The 17,751-nt window shown below is 39.7% G+C and overlaps 1 protein-coding gene across 9 annotated transcripts in view; it reads right to left on the reverse strand.

Annotated features, from left to right (window-relative positions):
- Positions 1 to 17,751, reverse strand: part of HIVEP1 (HIVEP zinc finger 1) — a 126,677-nt gene that overhangs the window by 26,458 nt on the left and 82,468 nt on the right. For all 9 annotated transcript variants that reach the window (XR_008436160.1, XM_053970379.1, XM_053997240.1 and 6 more), the window contains 2 exons: positions 6,795 to 12,733; positions 371 to 504 (listed from right to left, as the gene is read on the reverse strand). Coding sequence is in view for 8 of the 9 variants with exons in the window: in XM_053970379.1 (XP_053826354.1) it covers positions 371 to 504; positions 6,795 to 12,733 (6,073 nt within the window). In the remaining variant the exon portion in view is untranslated. The remainder of the gene's footprint in view (positions 1 to 370; positions 505 to 6,794; positions 12,734 to 17,751) is intronic.

Here is a 17,751-nt window from a genome sequence, read left to right on the forward strand (position 1 = left end):
TACAGTTATACAACCTTGCTGCAGAATAGGCATTATTTATCATGTAAGAAAAACATAGGAACAGAATTTACATCTCTGGCTGTATCTAGCTGCCTTTAGCACTGATTAATGCTCATTCCCTGGGAAAAAAAAAAAAAAGAATCGCACAGCCTACTGTTCTTTATTTTATTACCCCTTCTCATAACTCTCATGGCTCCATGCTACTGATGACTTTCCATTTTTCTTGGAAACATAAACCAACATCCACAGACCATAATATGGGAACTGTTGTTTAAAATAAATCCATCAGGAAGCAACATCTCTGCAAAGTCTAGAATCTAAGAAAAAGTATCTTCCCAATGATATCTAATATACAAAGCACAATACTTGCCCTCCATCAAATATTTTAACTCTTCTTGGTACAGTTTTGATAAATGAGTTTTCTTTATCATGCTCAGTGCTTGATTCAGAGTTTTCCTTATTGCTGAATTCAGTTGGAGTCAATTTTTTCCTATTTAATGCTCTCTGAAAGAAAATGAGATATGCTTATCATTAAAATTAGTGTCTTTCATATGCTATTCAAACATTCAAGTTACGGTGAATAAAAACATCATAAAAGCCACAATTTTAATAAATGGTTTTTAAAACTGTTAAGATACACAAAACAAAAAATACCTTTTGCTAAACTTCTTCTCTACTATGCATTGCCTGTTTGTGGACTGCTAAATCTATATAGAGATTATGGCCCTGTAGGAAACCAGGAATCCTTTGAGTCTAAAGTAGAACGTTCCTTTTCCTTGTTCTGGGAAGATGAAGGTGATGCTTTTTAGCTCACAAATAGCCTTCAGAGAAAGATGTGTACAATCAAACTGAAGTGCTTCCTGAACAGCAGCACCTGGACCAACCTGTCTGCTGACCCAGGACACAGCAGCACCTCATGGCCAGCAGAAGCTGCCTTCCCACAGCACAACAGAGAGGAGAAGGATGGGAAGGAGGGCTGAATCTAGGGAGGTTATTAACAGGTAACATTTCTGAGTGCTAATATTTTTTGAGAACTATAGCTCTTTTGCTCTGGAGACTGACTGCTCTCGATTTGGTGAGGTTCTTAACAGGGGTTCCAGAACCCTTCCAAAGCAAAACTCAACACTTAATTTCCTACTGCCAGACCAAATAACAAGAAAAAGCATAAAGTTGTCTAGCAGAACAAGATTATATTTCTTCACTTTCCCTGATTATTAGTCAAAGAACTATTTTTTTTGTTTGTTTTAAAGAGGATGAGTTCCCCCAACATTTGCCAATTAAAATCTACTTCTTCCAATCCTAGGATATTTATAAAATGGGCAACAATGAAGGAATGATCCAATTAGCCAGCAATTATTACTGCTATATTTATAAACTGTTCTACCCACATAGCTGGCACATTTACCTTATTTGCTCATATTGATAAGTGAATAAAATGATGAGAGAAAAAAAAAAAGTCTGGCCTTATGTTTTTCACTCATTATAAAATTTAATGCTATAAGCTTGTGAATTCTTGGCAAGAGGAATGACTTCACTGGCTGGCTTAAAATGACTGATCAGTTATGCTGGTTGTTACATACATTGAAGGGTGACATCATTCTGGCACCTGATTCTCGCCCATTGTCCTTCATGCGGTCTCAGACACTGCCTTCACTTCTAATTCCCACAGGATAAGGAATTAACACAGATGAGAGGAAAAGCATCTTCCTATTCAATTGAAAGCCCCGGGAAGGTGCACATGCACAAGCACTACCCCAATCCGTATGCCCTCACACAGCCCTCTGGATTGATTCAGGCTCCATTTTCAAACATCTGAGCACTTCTACCAAAGCACACGACAACTCTGACTGTGTGTAGGAAGAAATAAATTTCACCCTGCATGTTTTAACAGCACTCATACAAGGTGAAAGGAGATGATGCTCTAGATGAGAAATATCAGAAGTGAAGCCTGCTCTGATAATCACAACTCAGCCGTTCTGCAGTTCCTATACACTACCTGGCACATGAACTGCTTTTGTTTCCACTGCAAACAAAGAGTAACAAGGTGAGATCTGTAGCTTAACAGGAAGAGAGCTGTGGAAAATACAGAATACACACAATCAACTAAACATATAAATATTCCCAGTAGCTGAAATAATGCAATCTTTAAGTGCCTGTTCTTTCAATACTACATACCAATTATTTTCTTCCAGATTTAATTTTAAGTAGTGAAAAGACAAAGGAAAAAGAAAGATTACAGAAGTCTTAGACCCAGGTTGTTATCCAAACTATGATGAAACTGTTACAATAAGTTGTATATTTACAAAAGTACTCAGAATGCAAAAACTATCATGAAACCAAGTACCTCTGATGTTCCCACTACCCAATCTTTTTTTTTAAACACACATTTATGTACAGATATAAGACTTATGTGTTAAATTTATTACCTCCCCTGCTGTACTTTAGTTTAATGGTTATTTGCTGCTTTAGGAAATTGTTTCAGTGTCTCGGACATGTAAAATGCTGATATATTAGAGTAACAGAAACACTGAGTTTATGTCACAGAAATCTACAGAAATGCTCACCGACAATGTAAAAAAGCAGTCTGTTCAGGTTTTTCTGAAAAAATTCAAACTGATGATGCAAATGCCTTGGACCCTCTGTACATTTCAAAGAGCAACCAGTCTCTAAGAAGCACAGGTTTCTTGTGTGGGAGTCCTTTAATGTACCTCACCTGAAATCCCCCCAAGCCTCACATGAACTGGTGGAAAGGGCAGAAAAACAGCAATGCTATAAAAAGTTTCTCTCTATGATTACTTCTGTCTTCTGTTTATAACAGAGAAACTTGTCTCTCTACTCCCATAGAGAAAAGGGCCATGATTAATTTCTACTTTACTCATTTTGCTCCAATTTAACTCCACTGTCCTCAATTACTGGTGTCAAACTGAAAAAAAAAATTGCTCTTACAGCTGCCCAGAGACCAGAGTTCAACAGATACTACTGGTACTTTACAACATCCTTTGGAAAAAACCCATGCTCGCAGCCTGAATCATTAAAGTTATAAATTTCAGATTAGAATATTCATTAAACATTTTTCCCACTGGCACACAGCCACTTGGGGAAAATGTTTTTAATATCTTTAACCTTTTGCTAGTTTACATGTAAAAATCTTCTGCATTTAACTACTTTCCAGTGGTGAGCTGGACTGTTTTGGCATATCATCCAAGAAAGGAAAGCTTTCCACAGTTAGGAGAAACTTTCCATTCTTCACCCTATCCTTGTTCAAAAATCATCACCCTGGAATATTGCACACACTACTGATTCACTTGAGCAAGAAGAGCCAAGATCAATGTGGAGGCTTGAGAAAGACATAACACCAATGAATTCAAGTGAGAAAAACTGGTGAAAAGTAGTAATAAATGGAACAATTTGGAAAAAACAAAATGGAAAAAAAGGAGGGAGATAAAATAAGCCTTTTCCATGCAGGTGAAACCTCCTGTTACATTTTAACATGCTGCACTCATTCCTGGAGCTTCTTTCACAATAACATTTTGTGGTTTGTTTTCTGAATCACTGGAACGTGGCAACTTCACCTATTGCCTCTGAGCAGTGAATTGTGAAGAGCAAACAAAGTCCCTGGGTTCCTTTTTGTTTGCATTTTGTTCACGTGTATCTTCCTTTCCCATGGTACCTATTGTTGAAAGAACTGCCTTATTTTGTGACAGTGATTAGTAGCAGTTATGCAGCAGCATGAGGTGTCTGTAAACATGGTTTAGTTCTGGGGGCAAACCCAGAACAGTTCAGCAAGTTGCTTTATCTCTGTGAGAAGATCAGCAGTTATAGCTCCACAAGAAGAATATGCCAAAGGAGTCTAGAAAGGGCTACAGCTGTAAGAGAGGAGGTGAGACATAACAGTACTGCATTTTTATTATTATTCGTAAATTGGATTGTGGTAGCAATTAAAGTTCTCTGTCACATCAGGGTTAAAATGTGCAAACCACTTGAGCAAATACAAACCCCAACACCTGCAATCTATGCTTCCCCAAGGAACTCAGGACCCTGCCAAGCTTCTAAGTAAGAAATCAACCCCCTTTTTTTTTTTTTTTTTTTTTTAGAATTATTTGCTATTTTCTTTGTTGGCTTTGTTTGTGCTGGGTTTTTTGGTTTTGTGTTTGTTGGTCTTTTTTTTTTAATGGAATATTAATTTCCAAAATGATCTCCAGTGTTTTCAATCCTCAGACTCCAACAAAAAAAAAAAACCCAAAACCAAAAAACAAACAAACAAAAAAAACCCCACAAACAAACAAAAAAACCAAAACAGTGGAATTACTGGACTTGAGCTGAGGAATTTCAGTTTTTGCTTTTTTTAAACATGGTTTCTGTGAGGAAGATTCCAAGTTGGCATCAGCTGTTCCATTACCAGGTCTAACTGGAGACTGGTAACACAGAGGTACATTGTAACAGCAGCAGCAGCAACATCATTCTGGAAAACAGCTGAAATCCTGCTACCTTAATCATTAGAAGGGAAAGCAGACAAACTCCGGAAGTATTAGATAGAAAAACCTATCAGGTCTTTGAAATTTTTAACTTCTGCCATGGTATACCTTGCTCATATGATCTGAGGTGCCAATTAAATTTAATTGGTGCTATTTGCTGCAGTTTTTTCCTTAGTAATGGCTCCAAGCAAAGCAGAGCTTAAAAACTCCTAATTTCCATCATGTTCATGTGCTTCATTCAAAACGTCAGCATGAAAGACTGAAGAAAGATTAGTAACTTTGTTTCTTTTGTGGCAGAAGCACTGTAAATGTACCTGACAGCTGCCTATTACAGCATTTAATCACTCCTGGAGTATTTTAAAATGGGGCTGTCAAAATATTTTTTAAAAATATTATTATCCATTATTTGTATTCTAAACAGAATTTGTTTGTACAGAAAATCTGTTTTTCAAGAGTCATGCAATTGCTTTGCTACTACAGAATTTCTTCTGATAGACTGTTCTTCAAAAATTAAACAAACTTGACTCAATGACACAAGGGTGTGAGACTTGCCTCAGAAAGACTCACTCAACTATATACAATGAAAAAAAGCTAAACATTTGTTTCCTTTTTTTTTTTTTTAATTTAGCACTATTTAAATACAACATCTCAGGAAATGCATGAGGAAGCAGACTGAAGAAAAAAGGCAGTAAGAGTTTAAACCAAGGCAACATATTAACATGGAACCAACAATTCAATTCAACTACAGCACTAAAACAAAATCACTAGCCTGTATGCATTTTCTACAGGGAACATTGTGGATAAAGTTTTGAACTCCAATATAAATGCTAGCAAGTCTCCCACTGCCCTTTTGGCCTTAAAGGTTGCAGCATATCTTCCTGTAATTCTGAAACTACTTCACCTTCATCACACATATTCTCACATATTCTCTTCCTATTGCTTTTCTCCCCACTGACAATGCTGTACCTTAGCAAAACATTTAGCAGACATAGAAACATTCCAGGGTGACCTCTGACAGCAGCAGTTTGTATCCCTCAACGCCCACACAAACAGGGGTCTTTTCCCGAGGCTGTGGAATGTCTCCTCTAGAGTGACTGCTGGCCTATGGACTCTGAATCCCAGTGTCTGGGATGTTTTGCTGATGGCAGTAGGACAAATTACAGATACTTTTACCCCCTTGCCAAATCATTTCCATGCCCTGAAGGATCATGGAGAAAGGAAGGTCTATGGCTTCGCTGATGCCCTGTTTTTGCCAGCTCCAATGTGTTTGGCACCGAAGACACTGTGTCTGCAGTGCAAAGCAAGGAAAAGCATGAAATCATGCTGCAGGCTTCAGAGAGCTTCACAACTTCAGTAGATGGGACAATAAAATCCACTACTTGGTCCATTACAGAGACACAGACACCTGCTGCCATAATGCAGGGCTAAGAGCCACCTTCACCCGCGCACAGCACTGGTTCAATCACTGAGGAACACCAAATCCAGTCTAAACCAAACTGCTTTGATCCTGTCTGTAACAAAACTGTCCAGCAAGTAAAATCTTGATCACATCTGTGCAGCCCCAAAACAGCTAAGGGAATAAGAAGAGATTATTTTGCTCTGCCACTTTGCACTCTGGAATGATGTGGGTTTTTTTTATGTGGGTCACAATCTTTGCCTGGATTGCATTCTTCAGCACAAGATTTAATATTATCTTTGGAGCAATATCAATTCAAGAAGTTGTCAGTGGTTTTACGGCAGTGGCAATTTTGTTTAATCCTTGCTATTTTTGTCATTATTTCACACCACTGATTAACCTAGGTGGGAGAAAGGGAAATGTTATACTGTTCCTCTCACAATTAGATAATCAGTGACGGTGAAAACTGGTGTATCCATGGACACCTGCTCCAGCTGAGTACTGTTTGGAAGCAGAAAATACCCTTATTGTTCTTTCCTTAGCTGACTTTTAAGGCAAAATATGTAATTATTATCTAAAATTAATTTAAATTAGAAGTTATTAAAAATATTTATATCAGACATGTTTTGGTCTACCCTTTGCCTGACAAAAAAATAGCCAAACACATTCCTGTTATAATGAACACTCAATACACAGATTTAAGCTCAGGAACTAATTCCCATAAAAAAATGATAAATCCTTATGAACAGGTTTCCTAATTGAATTACTTAAGATCCTTTTAGCAGTTTGATCCAGCATAATTAGAATAAATAAGCACATATATGGCATGTGTCAGGCATATTACATTCTCTAAAATATGAAGCATGATTTCCAAAGCAAATCCTCTGTAAATGATCAGTATACATCAAACAAAGCTTAAGTACCTTGGTCAAGCTGTTCTTCCACTTGCTTGAATAGACCAATACATCAGATCTGGGGTGCGTAGTTCTTGCTAGAGTGTACAGGGGTTTTTCAACTTTTTGTTTGGAATTGAGGAGGGAGAGAGCTACCTTTGTTGACAAACCGAGTGGATTTGGGTTGTTGGGACTAATGGTCCATGTAGAATAGGCAGAGATTTTTTGATCATTTTGCAGCAGATGCAATGGTTTTCTCTTCATGAGATAACACCAGGTAAAATTTGTTGTGGTCTTGAGGCTTGGAAATGACAACCTCTGCATTTCTCCTGCATTCATCACAGCCAGTGTCGCTACAGGCTTTGCTTGGCCCGGGCTGCTGATGTGGGTGCTCTCATCACTGTTAGTCAGGGACCTTTCTTGGCTGCTACTTACAGCCTTGAGAAGAGAACTCTGGCTATTCACTGGAGACAATTCAGAAGGTTTTCTAACTACAAACACCGGTGATGTGGAAGACTTAAGGTCTTCGGATTCTGGTGACTTCTTTAGGGTTTCTGAAACCCCAGTGTCAGATGATTGATGGTCAGGCAGGTCTGAAGGACTGGCCTTGGTGCTTTTTTCATGCTGTGTAACAACATCAGGATCCAAGAGGTGATTTTCAAGAGGCTCTGTGGTGCAAACCTGTCTTACTAAAACTGGTTTCTTTTGCTTACTAGTAGGGTCATTAGATCTAATGTTCAGTGAATGCAATGGTCTAGCATCTGTCATACAAGCAGCTCCACTCTCATCTTTAACACGTTTTTGCTGTTTTTCCATGGCAATATCTAAACTGTTTGCTGGGGAAAGCATTCGTTTACTTGAAGCTGCAACTTCTGGTTGAGGGAAGAGTCCGCTAACTGGCACTTTCTGAATGATATTGGAAGAGCTTGACAAAGGTGAATTTCTGGTTCCACTTTCCAGTGGTGAATTTTCGAATTCAAATGAATTTGGCAAAGTCCTCTGATGATCTTTGTGAGATTTTGGCAGCTGAGTTTTGCCTTCAAGCGTTGGCACCATCACAACATTTGTTTTGCAGATGGACTGATTTCCCTGATCTTGGGTCACTAAAATGTGAGGCAGGGGTGTAACAGTTGCGAAGCCATAGGATGGCATACTGCTCTGAATACGGACGGGAACCACAAAAGGAGGAATCTGATGTATCTGACTGCTGCAGTTACTAGGAACAATTTGCTTTAGAGGAGGCACAGAGTATGGATTAGACATATCAGAGAGTTTTGTCTGCACTTCAAAGGAAGATGCATTCTGGTCCACCCCAACCTGACTCAGACCAGTCTGAGTTGATAAAGTATTTTTTAGCAATTTAGAAGAGTATGGCTGACCTATATGTAATGTTTTAACTTGAAGTTGATACTTTGGAGCAAAACAGTCCTTTTTTTCATCAGGATGACAAGAAAGTGAGTTTGTGCTTGATTGCTCCCCTTGGGCTGATGTTTTAGTAGATGGCTGAGAAGGCTGATGAGTCAAGCATGGCTGGCCTTGATTATTCAACATGTGATCTAGAGGCTGCTGAGGTGAAGACAGGCTAACAGGATTACAATTTTGAATTGTTGAATGAGGTCTGGAGTTAGTCTGTGAATGCTGAGTACTTGAAGGAAACTCCACCGAGGGTTTGCCAGAGGTCTGCAGCCTGTGCAGTGGCACTGTGGGCACATCTGTGGCATGAGCTGCCTGCAATGAAGATTTCACTTGAGGCTGTTGATTTTCGGGAGCAATATTTAAAGATATTTGTCTTACAAATGGCCCCCTCCTCCTTTCTAGTAAAGGCACATGTCCAGCAGCTCCATTTGCAGATGACACTTTCGGAGTGGCAACCTCTACAAGTGAGACAGGTTTTGATGGAGACATGCTTCCGCAGTCGAAAGACTTACTCCTGTAGTCCACAACCTCCATTGAGGGCTGCGTGCAGCTGATTTGCTCTGAGGCAGCACGTCTCATTTCCCGGTAATGAGGTCCAAGCACTGCCAGTGCATGTGAGCCAGCAGGAATCATGAGGAATTCTGAAGACTTACTAACAGGCTCTGCTTTGGAAGGGTTCTCAGCCTTTAAAGTTTCATCTTTATCAAGTGAAGTTGAGAAACTGGAGGCATGAGACAAGCTACTCTCCCGACTTAGGCTTCTGGAAAGTGTGGAGTCAATGCTGGATTCAGCAGATGAATGTTCCATTTCAGCCAACCGAATTCTCTTCTTCTTTGGTGGAAGCTTTTCTGTTGGCAATTTTGACAGTGTTTCACTGCGTTGTGGCCAGTTAAACCTTTCTGTCTTTTCTGGGTCAGTGCACTGGTTTTCTTGCTCTCTGTCTGGCTCTTCTGTGACCAGTATTTCAGGAACCTGGATGTTATGCTGGCGAACAAGTCTTGATGGCTGAAGCGGCGCACTTCTCTCATTAGAAACTAATTGGCTTCCCTGAACTTCCCCTCTGGGCGGTTCTGACGACAAGGGTTGGTGACGCTGGGGAGTGCTCAGATGAGAGTGTCTGTCTTCTTGGATTACAACTGTATTCAAAGAGCGGTGCTTTGCACCCTTGCTGGGCTCTTGAGAAGAAACTGGTGATACTCTTTCAAATGACTCTGATTTCTCAAATGAGCTATTTCTGCTCAGTGAATTTGTGTGCTGTATTACTGAAATGCCAGTCCCTTGTCTTTTCAACTCCACCTTTTCTTGCACAGCTGAACTTGCCTGCTTTTCAATGAGTGAAGCCATCTTTGGCTCAGTAGTCTGATCTGTGCCGCGAGCCACAAGCTGAATTTGGGAATTCTGAAGTAGCAGTTTGCTTGGTTGTTGTGATCCTACCATGGTTGTGGCACTGTGTTTTGACAGACTGGAAGAATTTGCTGGCTTGCTTTGGGCTTCTGTGTTCTTTGATGGTACAGTTGTATCATTTTGCTGTGGGTCGTCATCATCACCAACACTTTTCATTTTCCTTCTTTTCCTTATCTGGGGTGTCTGCTCCCAGACACCAGTTGAAGTTGTGACTCTGTAGTGTAGAATTTGAGGCTGTGTACTGTTTGGAGCAGTTTTGTGCTCAGGCTCTCGGATTGCTGCTTTAGTTTTAGGTCCATGCAGCTCTGAACAATAAAATTTTTTGTGGTTTTCAAAATTTTCCAGTTTTCTGTATCTATTCCTGCAGGTTTCACATTCAAACATTGTTCCTCGCACCTGAGGGGACTTCTTTGTTTTTTCTAAATTTGATCCCTGTGCCAGGGATTTGCTCCTTTGCAATAAGGATTCATTTGATAAATTACAACCCAGATAATTTTCTTCTACAGATCGCACTGGTCCAAGACCTTGGCTTTCACCAGTAGAAGAATCTTCTATTGCTGCCTGTCTAACCAGGGTCCGAGGATGTCCACCTTGGTTCAGTGGAGTAGCAGGTCCCGACACAAAAACGTCATCGTATAAAGAGCCAATTTTATCATCAAATGACTGGCTTCCTCGAAGAGGATGAGAGGGAGGTATAACATTAGGAGGTACTGCTGAGTAACTGGTGGTAGGCATGGAATTACTTCGTGTTATAGGTAAACAGTCAAGGGATGGTACAGAAAGAAGGAAAACTTGCTTGGATTTCTCAGTGGGTGTGAAAGGAGACTTTGGTATATCAGAGCTCGAGCTAGTTCTTCTTCCCATGGGCTTTAAATCAAACTGGAAAGAATCCTTAAATATGTAAGATTTTGGTGAATCTATGCTTCCTCTTCTTGAAAGAGATGTTCTTCTTGGTTTCACACTATCTAACTGTTTGTCATCCACAACAGCTTCATTATCAGAAATTAACTTTGAGATACGCTCCTCAAGAGTTTTTGTTGCCAAGGGAGGTCGCATTTGGCCAGAGAAAATCAGATTTTTTTCTGCACAAACAGTTTGCACCACTGATGCTACCATGCTACTTGCTCGTGGCACACAGGGCAGATTTTTATTTGGATCTTTCTCAGAGGTCAACAATCCCCTTACAAAAGGAGCTGGAGGGCTCATAGTTTGATCGGCACTTTCAGAACGAGAGAAATAACCGGAATCAGTACTACCTAAACTTCTAGGGCTCAAAAGACATTTTCCTTGCTGATCTTGAGAACCGTCAGTTGCCTGTTGTCTCTGGAGTTGAGCATGCACTGGTCCTCCAGTAGATCCTGGCTGTTCCTCTAACAGGCCTGCTTCCACTTTCTGATGCTGCTTTATGTCATTCTCCTTGAATGAGGCTGTATGTGTTAAATTTGATTGAAGAGTTGTGACTTTAGAATCTCCTTTTCTCTGTGCTGCAGCAAGCTCAGGTGCTGGCTCTGTCACTTTTGGGCTATCAGCCCTCAATGGAGAAACATTTACAGAATGAACTACTACTTTTGGTAAAGTTGCTCTTACTTGAGGTTCTGCATCATGTAATGAAGAGTCACCTGATATATGGTCTGGGTTGCTTAATGGAATAGGGCTTCCTTTCTGCAGTGTTTCTGTACTCGAAATGACTTTCACTAATTGTGCAGGTTCCAGTTCTTGATCATCTTGTCTTTCATCTGCAGTGCCTTCATCTTCACTTTCACCACTTTCTTCCACATCTGAATGAATACTAAGTGCTTTGTCTGAGTCATGAGATAAGAAGAGGCCACCTGAATCTGGTTGCAGGACTAGTCCAAGTTTGATAGCATGTGCATGAGATTTTTTGTGCTTGTAGAGATTGCTTTTGGTTTTAAATGAAAACCCACACGTCACACAGGGATACGGTCGCTCTCCAGTATGGGATCGGATGTGCTTTTGGAGAACGCTGGGCTTGGCACAGGCCCGATTGCAATACTCACAGACGTATTTCCCTAGCTTTTTAGGCTTCTGGTCTTTCAAGAGGTTACATATTTGTTCTACACCATGGTTTACAACTGATGCTATCTGGGCTGAATTATACACAGGACCTATAGACAAGTGTGTTGAACTTGATGTGTTAATTGACAATGGTGAAGACGAACTAGCTACTAAGGGGTTTTGAGAAAAAACCTGAGTTACAGTGGAAGATGAGGTGTGAACGACAGATGAAGTTACTGCTATGCTGTAGATCTGCTGGAGCTTGGGGTTTTCTTGATTCTGCTGTTGCACCAACGACCTAGTCAAACTTGGACACATAACAACCTGGTGATTTTGCTGACTGGTTTTAGTAATAAGGTCTTGTGAATGAGAAACTGATTGGCCTTGTGCTTGTCCAGTCTTGGCTGCTGTTGCTACATGCACATTGTTCAATGTACATGGGTAATAGGGAGATCCAGATGCAAACTCCTGCTGTGACAAAGCAGATTGATTTTGGACACTTATTGTATTGGACGTGAGACTAGAAGAGGTGCTTACAGTTTTATTTGGTCTCAGTTTCTCTATTTGCATTCCATAAGGGGGGCACTCTTGTGCTAAGGTGTTCAGTTCAGGCTCCATAGCTTTTAGTAAGACATCGAATGCGGTACGCGTACATGGGGATGATGTACTGCAATCAACAAAATTAATACATTCATTACTGTCAGTCTTTGTATTACTTGATGAGGAGTTTGAGGGAGGCTTCCTCTCTGCTGAGTTTAGTTGGTTTGCATCAGTATCCCCCGCTGCCTGTTTACACAAATCTAAGGACTGATGCGTCAGTGAAAGCTTTGTCTGCTTTGATGTCTCAGATTTGCTTGTTTCAACTCTTATCTCACCGCTACGTGCTCCCCCATTTTGTTTGGTACATTGATTTCCATTTTGCACGGGCAGGTGATCCTGTGCTGTGGCATGTTCGGAGACATCCGGAAGAGCTTTTAGCGGTGAAGGGTCTATATTTTGCTTAACCTTGGCTTCAGCAGGGCTTCTCAAAGGCGATTTTGGTATTTTTTTAAGATGGTTTTCAGACACAATCTTTTTTCTTTTCACACCCTTAATTGTATCTTGGGTTCCTCTAGTACCAGCATCGGTGATTTCTGTTAAAACACAAAGAGAATAAAAAAGAATATTCAAATTGGATAATGCAGTATATTTTTTATTTATACCACTTTACCATCTCTAAGTTTCAACAGTAAGCCCTGGGGCAACAGGACTGTATGTCTCTCCAGCCTCCAATACTTTCAGTTAACAGTAAATGTATCTTAGAGAAGATCTACTTTGTTTTCATCTAAAACGAGCAATGCTTGAAGACATTACAAAAGTAATTCACTATAGGAAAAACTTCAAAGGAAACGTAAGAAAAGGAAGGCTACTGAAGGAATATTTTAGCAACTCCTTTTCAGACAAGTAAAAGAAACCTCTCTCTTGCAGCAGTTTAAGAATTCCAATTATTATAGGAAGAAACGAAGAACCAAGACACATATGTCATGTTTGTCACTTTTTCCATCTATATGTTCCCATAGTCAAGGAATGAACACAACTTCCTCATGGTTATATTTGTAAGTAGATTTATCATGGAAATGGCACAACCACCCACACCATCTGTCAAATACTGTATTTCAGAGCTCCAATTACTGAATTTCAATAGCATTTCAGATGAGCAACTACTGTGGATGAATAAAATCAGTCACACTTAAATGACTTCCTATTTGTGCATCATGAAACAAAATAAACTAAATTTGAATTATTTCATTACTAGCTACACTTGTTGCTGATTTTATGCAGATACGCATGCAGAGTTTTGGGGGGGGTGGGAATAGCATATGAATTGGAGCATTATTCAGCAGAATAATTTTATAGGAAGCACTTGGATTTGTAGACAGTCCAATTCCCTCTATAACAAAAACCACAAATAGACTGAATTTCAAAGTTGATACACAGAAGCCTTTTTTTAGTGGATACCCAAGTTACATATCTTTGTCTGCCTCAAATGTATGATGATCTATCAGCTAATTTGGTTTTTTTTACTTCTATCCTAGCATAGTCAGAGCCACTGCCTCCACTAGCATCACTGGTAGGGAAGAGGGAGCTAAATATTAAATGGATGTAAATTAGAAGGCTTTACTAACTCCTTCATCATGCTGTTAGCAAACCCCCTACTCGTCTGACTGCCAATATTAAAAACAAAGGAGGAATCTGACATGACTGGAGGGTGGATGGCTCTGTGAAGGTTCAGACACACACATTTTGGGAAGCAATTTTGGGAAGCAGCACTAAGTAACCCCAAGCAGTTTTTCCTGCATGAGTAACTCAGGAACAGAGGTTTATGTGCACTTCTAGGTAAAGAACAGCCTTACAACAACACATAAAGGGATGAAATTCTCACAGCCATTTTCACAAGGAGGCACGTGGAAGAATCTCAGACTTCACAGTACTCATCAACCCTACAACCCTTTGGACTGGAACACACTGTCCTCTTGCAGAAATACCAGCTGGATTCCATACTGTGGTGGGAGAAAAGCCAATGCATTGTGTGCATCTGACAAGAGATACTGTAGCTGATGAATCCAGAGTGAAATTCCTGCTCCATGTAGAGGAAATCCAGGCCACGCCTAAAGCTTGCCTAGCACATGAGAATGCAAAGTGACCAGTAGGGAAAAAAAAGTAAAGATGTTATGCTTCCTCCATTCCAGAGCACAACCCAACTGGGATGTGTGGTAATGTCAGATACTTGGAATTTCAAAACCTACAATCTGCCTCAATTCCAACTTAATTATAACACATATATTCAGTTAGGGTGAATGGATATTCAGATTACCCTGCAAACTGAAAGATTAAAGCCTACATATCACACAATATGCTGGTTTTGGCTGGGGTAGAGTTAACATTCTTTACAGTGGTTAGAGTGGGAATTACGGTGTCTTGGCTGCTGGCTGGGGTGAAACCACAGCACACATCATTCATTGCAAGTGTGCAATCTCTGCAGAACCTCACCCATACCTCTCCCAGCCCTACTAGAGAAAGCTTACCTATGAGGATTAAGAGTCTGTTTTGCCACATTCAGCAGTCCCATGAAAGAGATGCTTGAATCCCTTGCCAGAACTACTGGCTCCAAATCCTAGTTCTGGTAACTTTGTGCTCCTCTTGGGCATCCAGAAAGAAATTTCTGTAGTAATTGTTCACTTAACCTTTAAATGAACTTCGGATTTATTGCTGTATCATCAAAAACTATTCCTATTAGGCTGGATTTAACTTATTCAAAGCCAAGCAGTCTTCCATCACAACATTTTGTACTTTCCACTGCTTCACAATTTAATAGTGACTTAAACTACTAACTTATCATTCATATTATTAAGGGTGAATTCTTTACAATTCATAGTCTACTGCAACTGTTTTTTCTTCAATAACAACAAAACCCAGTTTTACACAAATCAAAGAGAAAATAACAAGGTAATTATATAAAAGCATGATTTTAGCCATGGTTTGGTGATCTCTCTGAAACATGGCCACGTTAATTGCACATAAGTGATTTGGTTGCTTTTGTGCTGTCACAATCATGCCTCCACAGCAATCATACTGCCAGTGTTTGTACCAGAGCACTACGGGAAGAGCTGGGCAGATTACACTGGGCAGCTAGGAAAGTAAGAGTGCCATGAATTGCAAACATCCAAGCAAATGTACACAAAAAAGACAAAGTTGTTGCATACTGCAGCAATCAAACAATCAAATGATGTGGTGCTTCCTGATATATCGGAATATTCAAAGCTACTGTTTCTGGGTTTCAACCATACAGTGACAAAGAACAAGGATACTCCACCTGCACAATGTACTGGTGACCTGGAAACCAACACAGCTGAAAGACATAATGTGGCTTACAAAAGCCTTAAAGGAAGTAAAAATGTATCTCTAATATATCAACAAACAATTAAAAAGATTCATTCACTTTGAATAACATGGTCAGAATTTTCCATAATCTCTTTACTGCTTTACTTTTAAAAATGCTGTTCAACACATGCCAAAGTATAAAAATTGTTTGGGAAGTTGAAAAGAAAAAAAAAAAATAAACATAGGCAAGTTATGCATTGCATTACATATAGAAAAAGCTTTTTTTTTTCAGTCTTCACTATAATTGTGCTCCTTCTATACCAATAAAATTCCAGTCTACAGAAATCATGAGAACTAATTTCTTATTTGTATTTATGCCTCTACAGATTTTGTAATCCCAGAGATGGAGTCACAGAATTGTTTCAGTGTACCCGTCTATAAAATGGGTACTTACTTGACAATGACTTTACATGGCTTAAAAATTGTTTAAGTCCTGTGTTCTACCATACTCCTGGATAACTTAGAAATCTTTATTATTATTCTTAATGGAAATATTAACCTTATGTTTGCTAAAAACCAAATTTCTGGCATATCTGGAGAAAAAAAAGGAACTACCAACAACTTTGCTTCACTTACTTTTAGCTTGTCATTCTTTTTGTGTAAGTCTTTGCTTCGTATTCCCAGTTTATGTTGAAGATATTCCACTGCACGTTTCTTAATCTACAGCTACATGACTGCACAAAGGTCAACTGCATCAGCATTTCCAGGGGCATCAACAAAACTGGCAGAAGCCATCAGTCCCCAGATGCTAAAGACTCCTCTGCCTTGCAACTTTCGTGAGTGCAATGACTTTGCCAGGGCCGTCTGTGTACCCACACCCACACACTGACACTGAACAACAAGAATGTAAAAATATCCACATGTGGAAAAAGAGTATGAAGTTCATCTGCTTTTCTTTCTCTCCCTGCCATGCCATGTGCTCTGCTCAGCCTCTCTGCAGTCACCCAGCCATTCTCATCATTCAGTGGTAATTCCCCCTTTCCTCCGGTGGTGAAGTGGTATTTTTTAAGAACTACTGTCACCTCAATAAGATGTCAAAAAAGAATCTTTGTCATAAGTTGTATTACACCAAATAGGATTGAGTTACCAAGGGCAGGAGAAGAGGGCACAATGCCACTGTGCTCAATACCTCGCTTTTCACATTCCAGGGACACCAGAGCATCTCTTTTGTGCTTTGCCTGGTTGGCTTTGTTCTGCCTGCTCTCAAGAGTCTCAACTTAATTCCTTTGCTTCAAAATGAATTCTGCACTCAAAACACGACAAGAAAAAACTGATGATTCTAAACATGATTTTGTTCACCTACAATTTCTCTGATGCACTTTTCTCTATGCACAGGAAATAGAAAAAAAGAACACAGGTGTGATGGTGTAGATAGCAATCTGCAGAATAACTCACACAGCAAATAAGGGAAGTTATAAGTGATCTGATTTTTTCTTCCAAAGCATTTACTGGTGAACCAGACAGTGTCTTGACAAAATTATCTCAATGGTTTTGTTTAAGTAACTTCCAGAACTGCCTGTCTCAAAGCCTACATGTTATTATAACACCCACTCTCTTTCTCTCCCTTCTAATAGAGCTACAGGCTTGAACTAAAAGAAAAGAGTAAGAGGGAACCAAGGAAGGGCACCACTCTCTTCTCCCTCAGTGCCATCTTGTGAACATGGAGCAAGCAACCACTATCTATCCCTGAAGTCCAATGAGCACCATATTTTCATCACACACACTCATTTCACGTTGCAGAATTTTAAAAACTCACTCCCATACAAAGACCAAACTTTAAAATCCAAGTGCCTGATCTTTAGCTCCTAATCTGTACTTTGGCTGTCAGGGCACTGCAAGTAAGATCAAGTCTCTTCTGAAAGCCTTCAACTACTAATTGATGTCTTAAATGAATGGCTAAGAGGTTACTCTGACACCCAGCAATGCTAGTGATCCAAAAATGGAAGGGCTCCTAAAAGAGAGAGACTGTTACTAAGGATCTTATTCTGTTTTAAGCTAAGCTTTACATACTCTTTAATTTTGATTTCACCAAAACTATCAAAAGTATTCATGAATCACCTCACTGGGTCTGTTTCCATGAATAAGTAAAGAACATGATTATGAAATAAAGATGTAAGTCTTGATGGCAAATATAAGGCCACCAGAACTCCCATTAAATGAAACAAGGAATGACTAAATGTTCATTTTTTAATAAGTTACCTTTTTAGCTTCATACTGCTTCCTACATGTT

Source organism: Vidua macroura, chromosome 1 (genome assembly GCF_024509145.1).
Source record: "Vidua macroura isolate BioBank_ID:100142 chromosome 1, ASM2450914v1, whole genome shotgun sequence".
Lineage (NCBI taxonomy): Eukaryota > Metazoa > Chordata > Aves > Passeriformes > Viduidae > Vidua > Vidua macroura.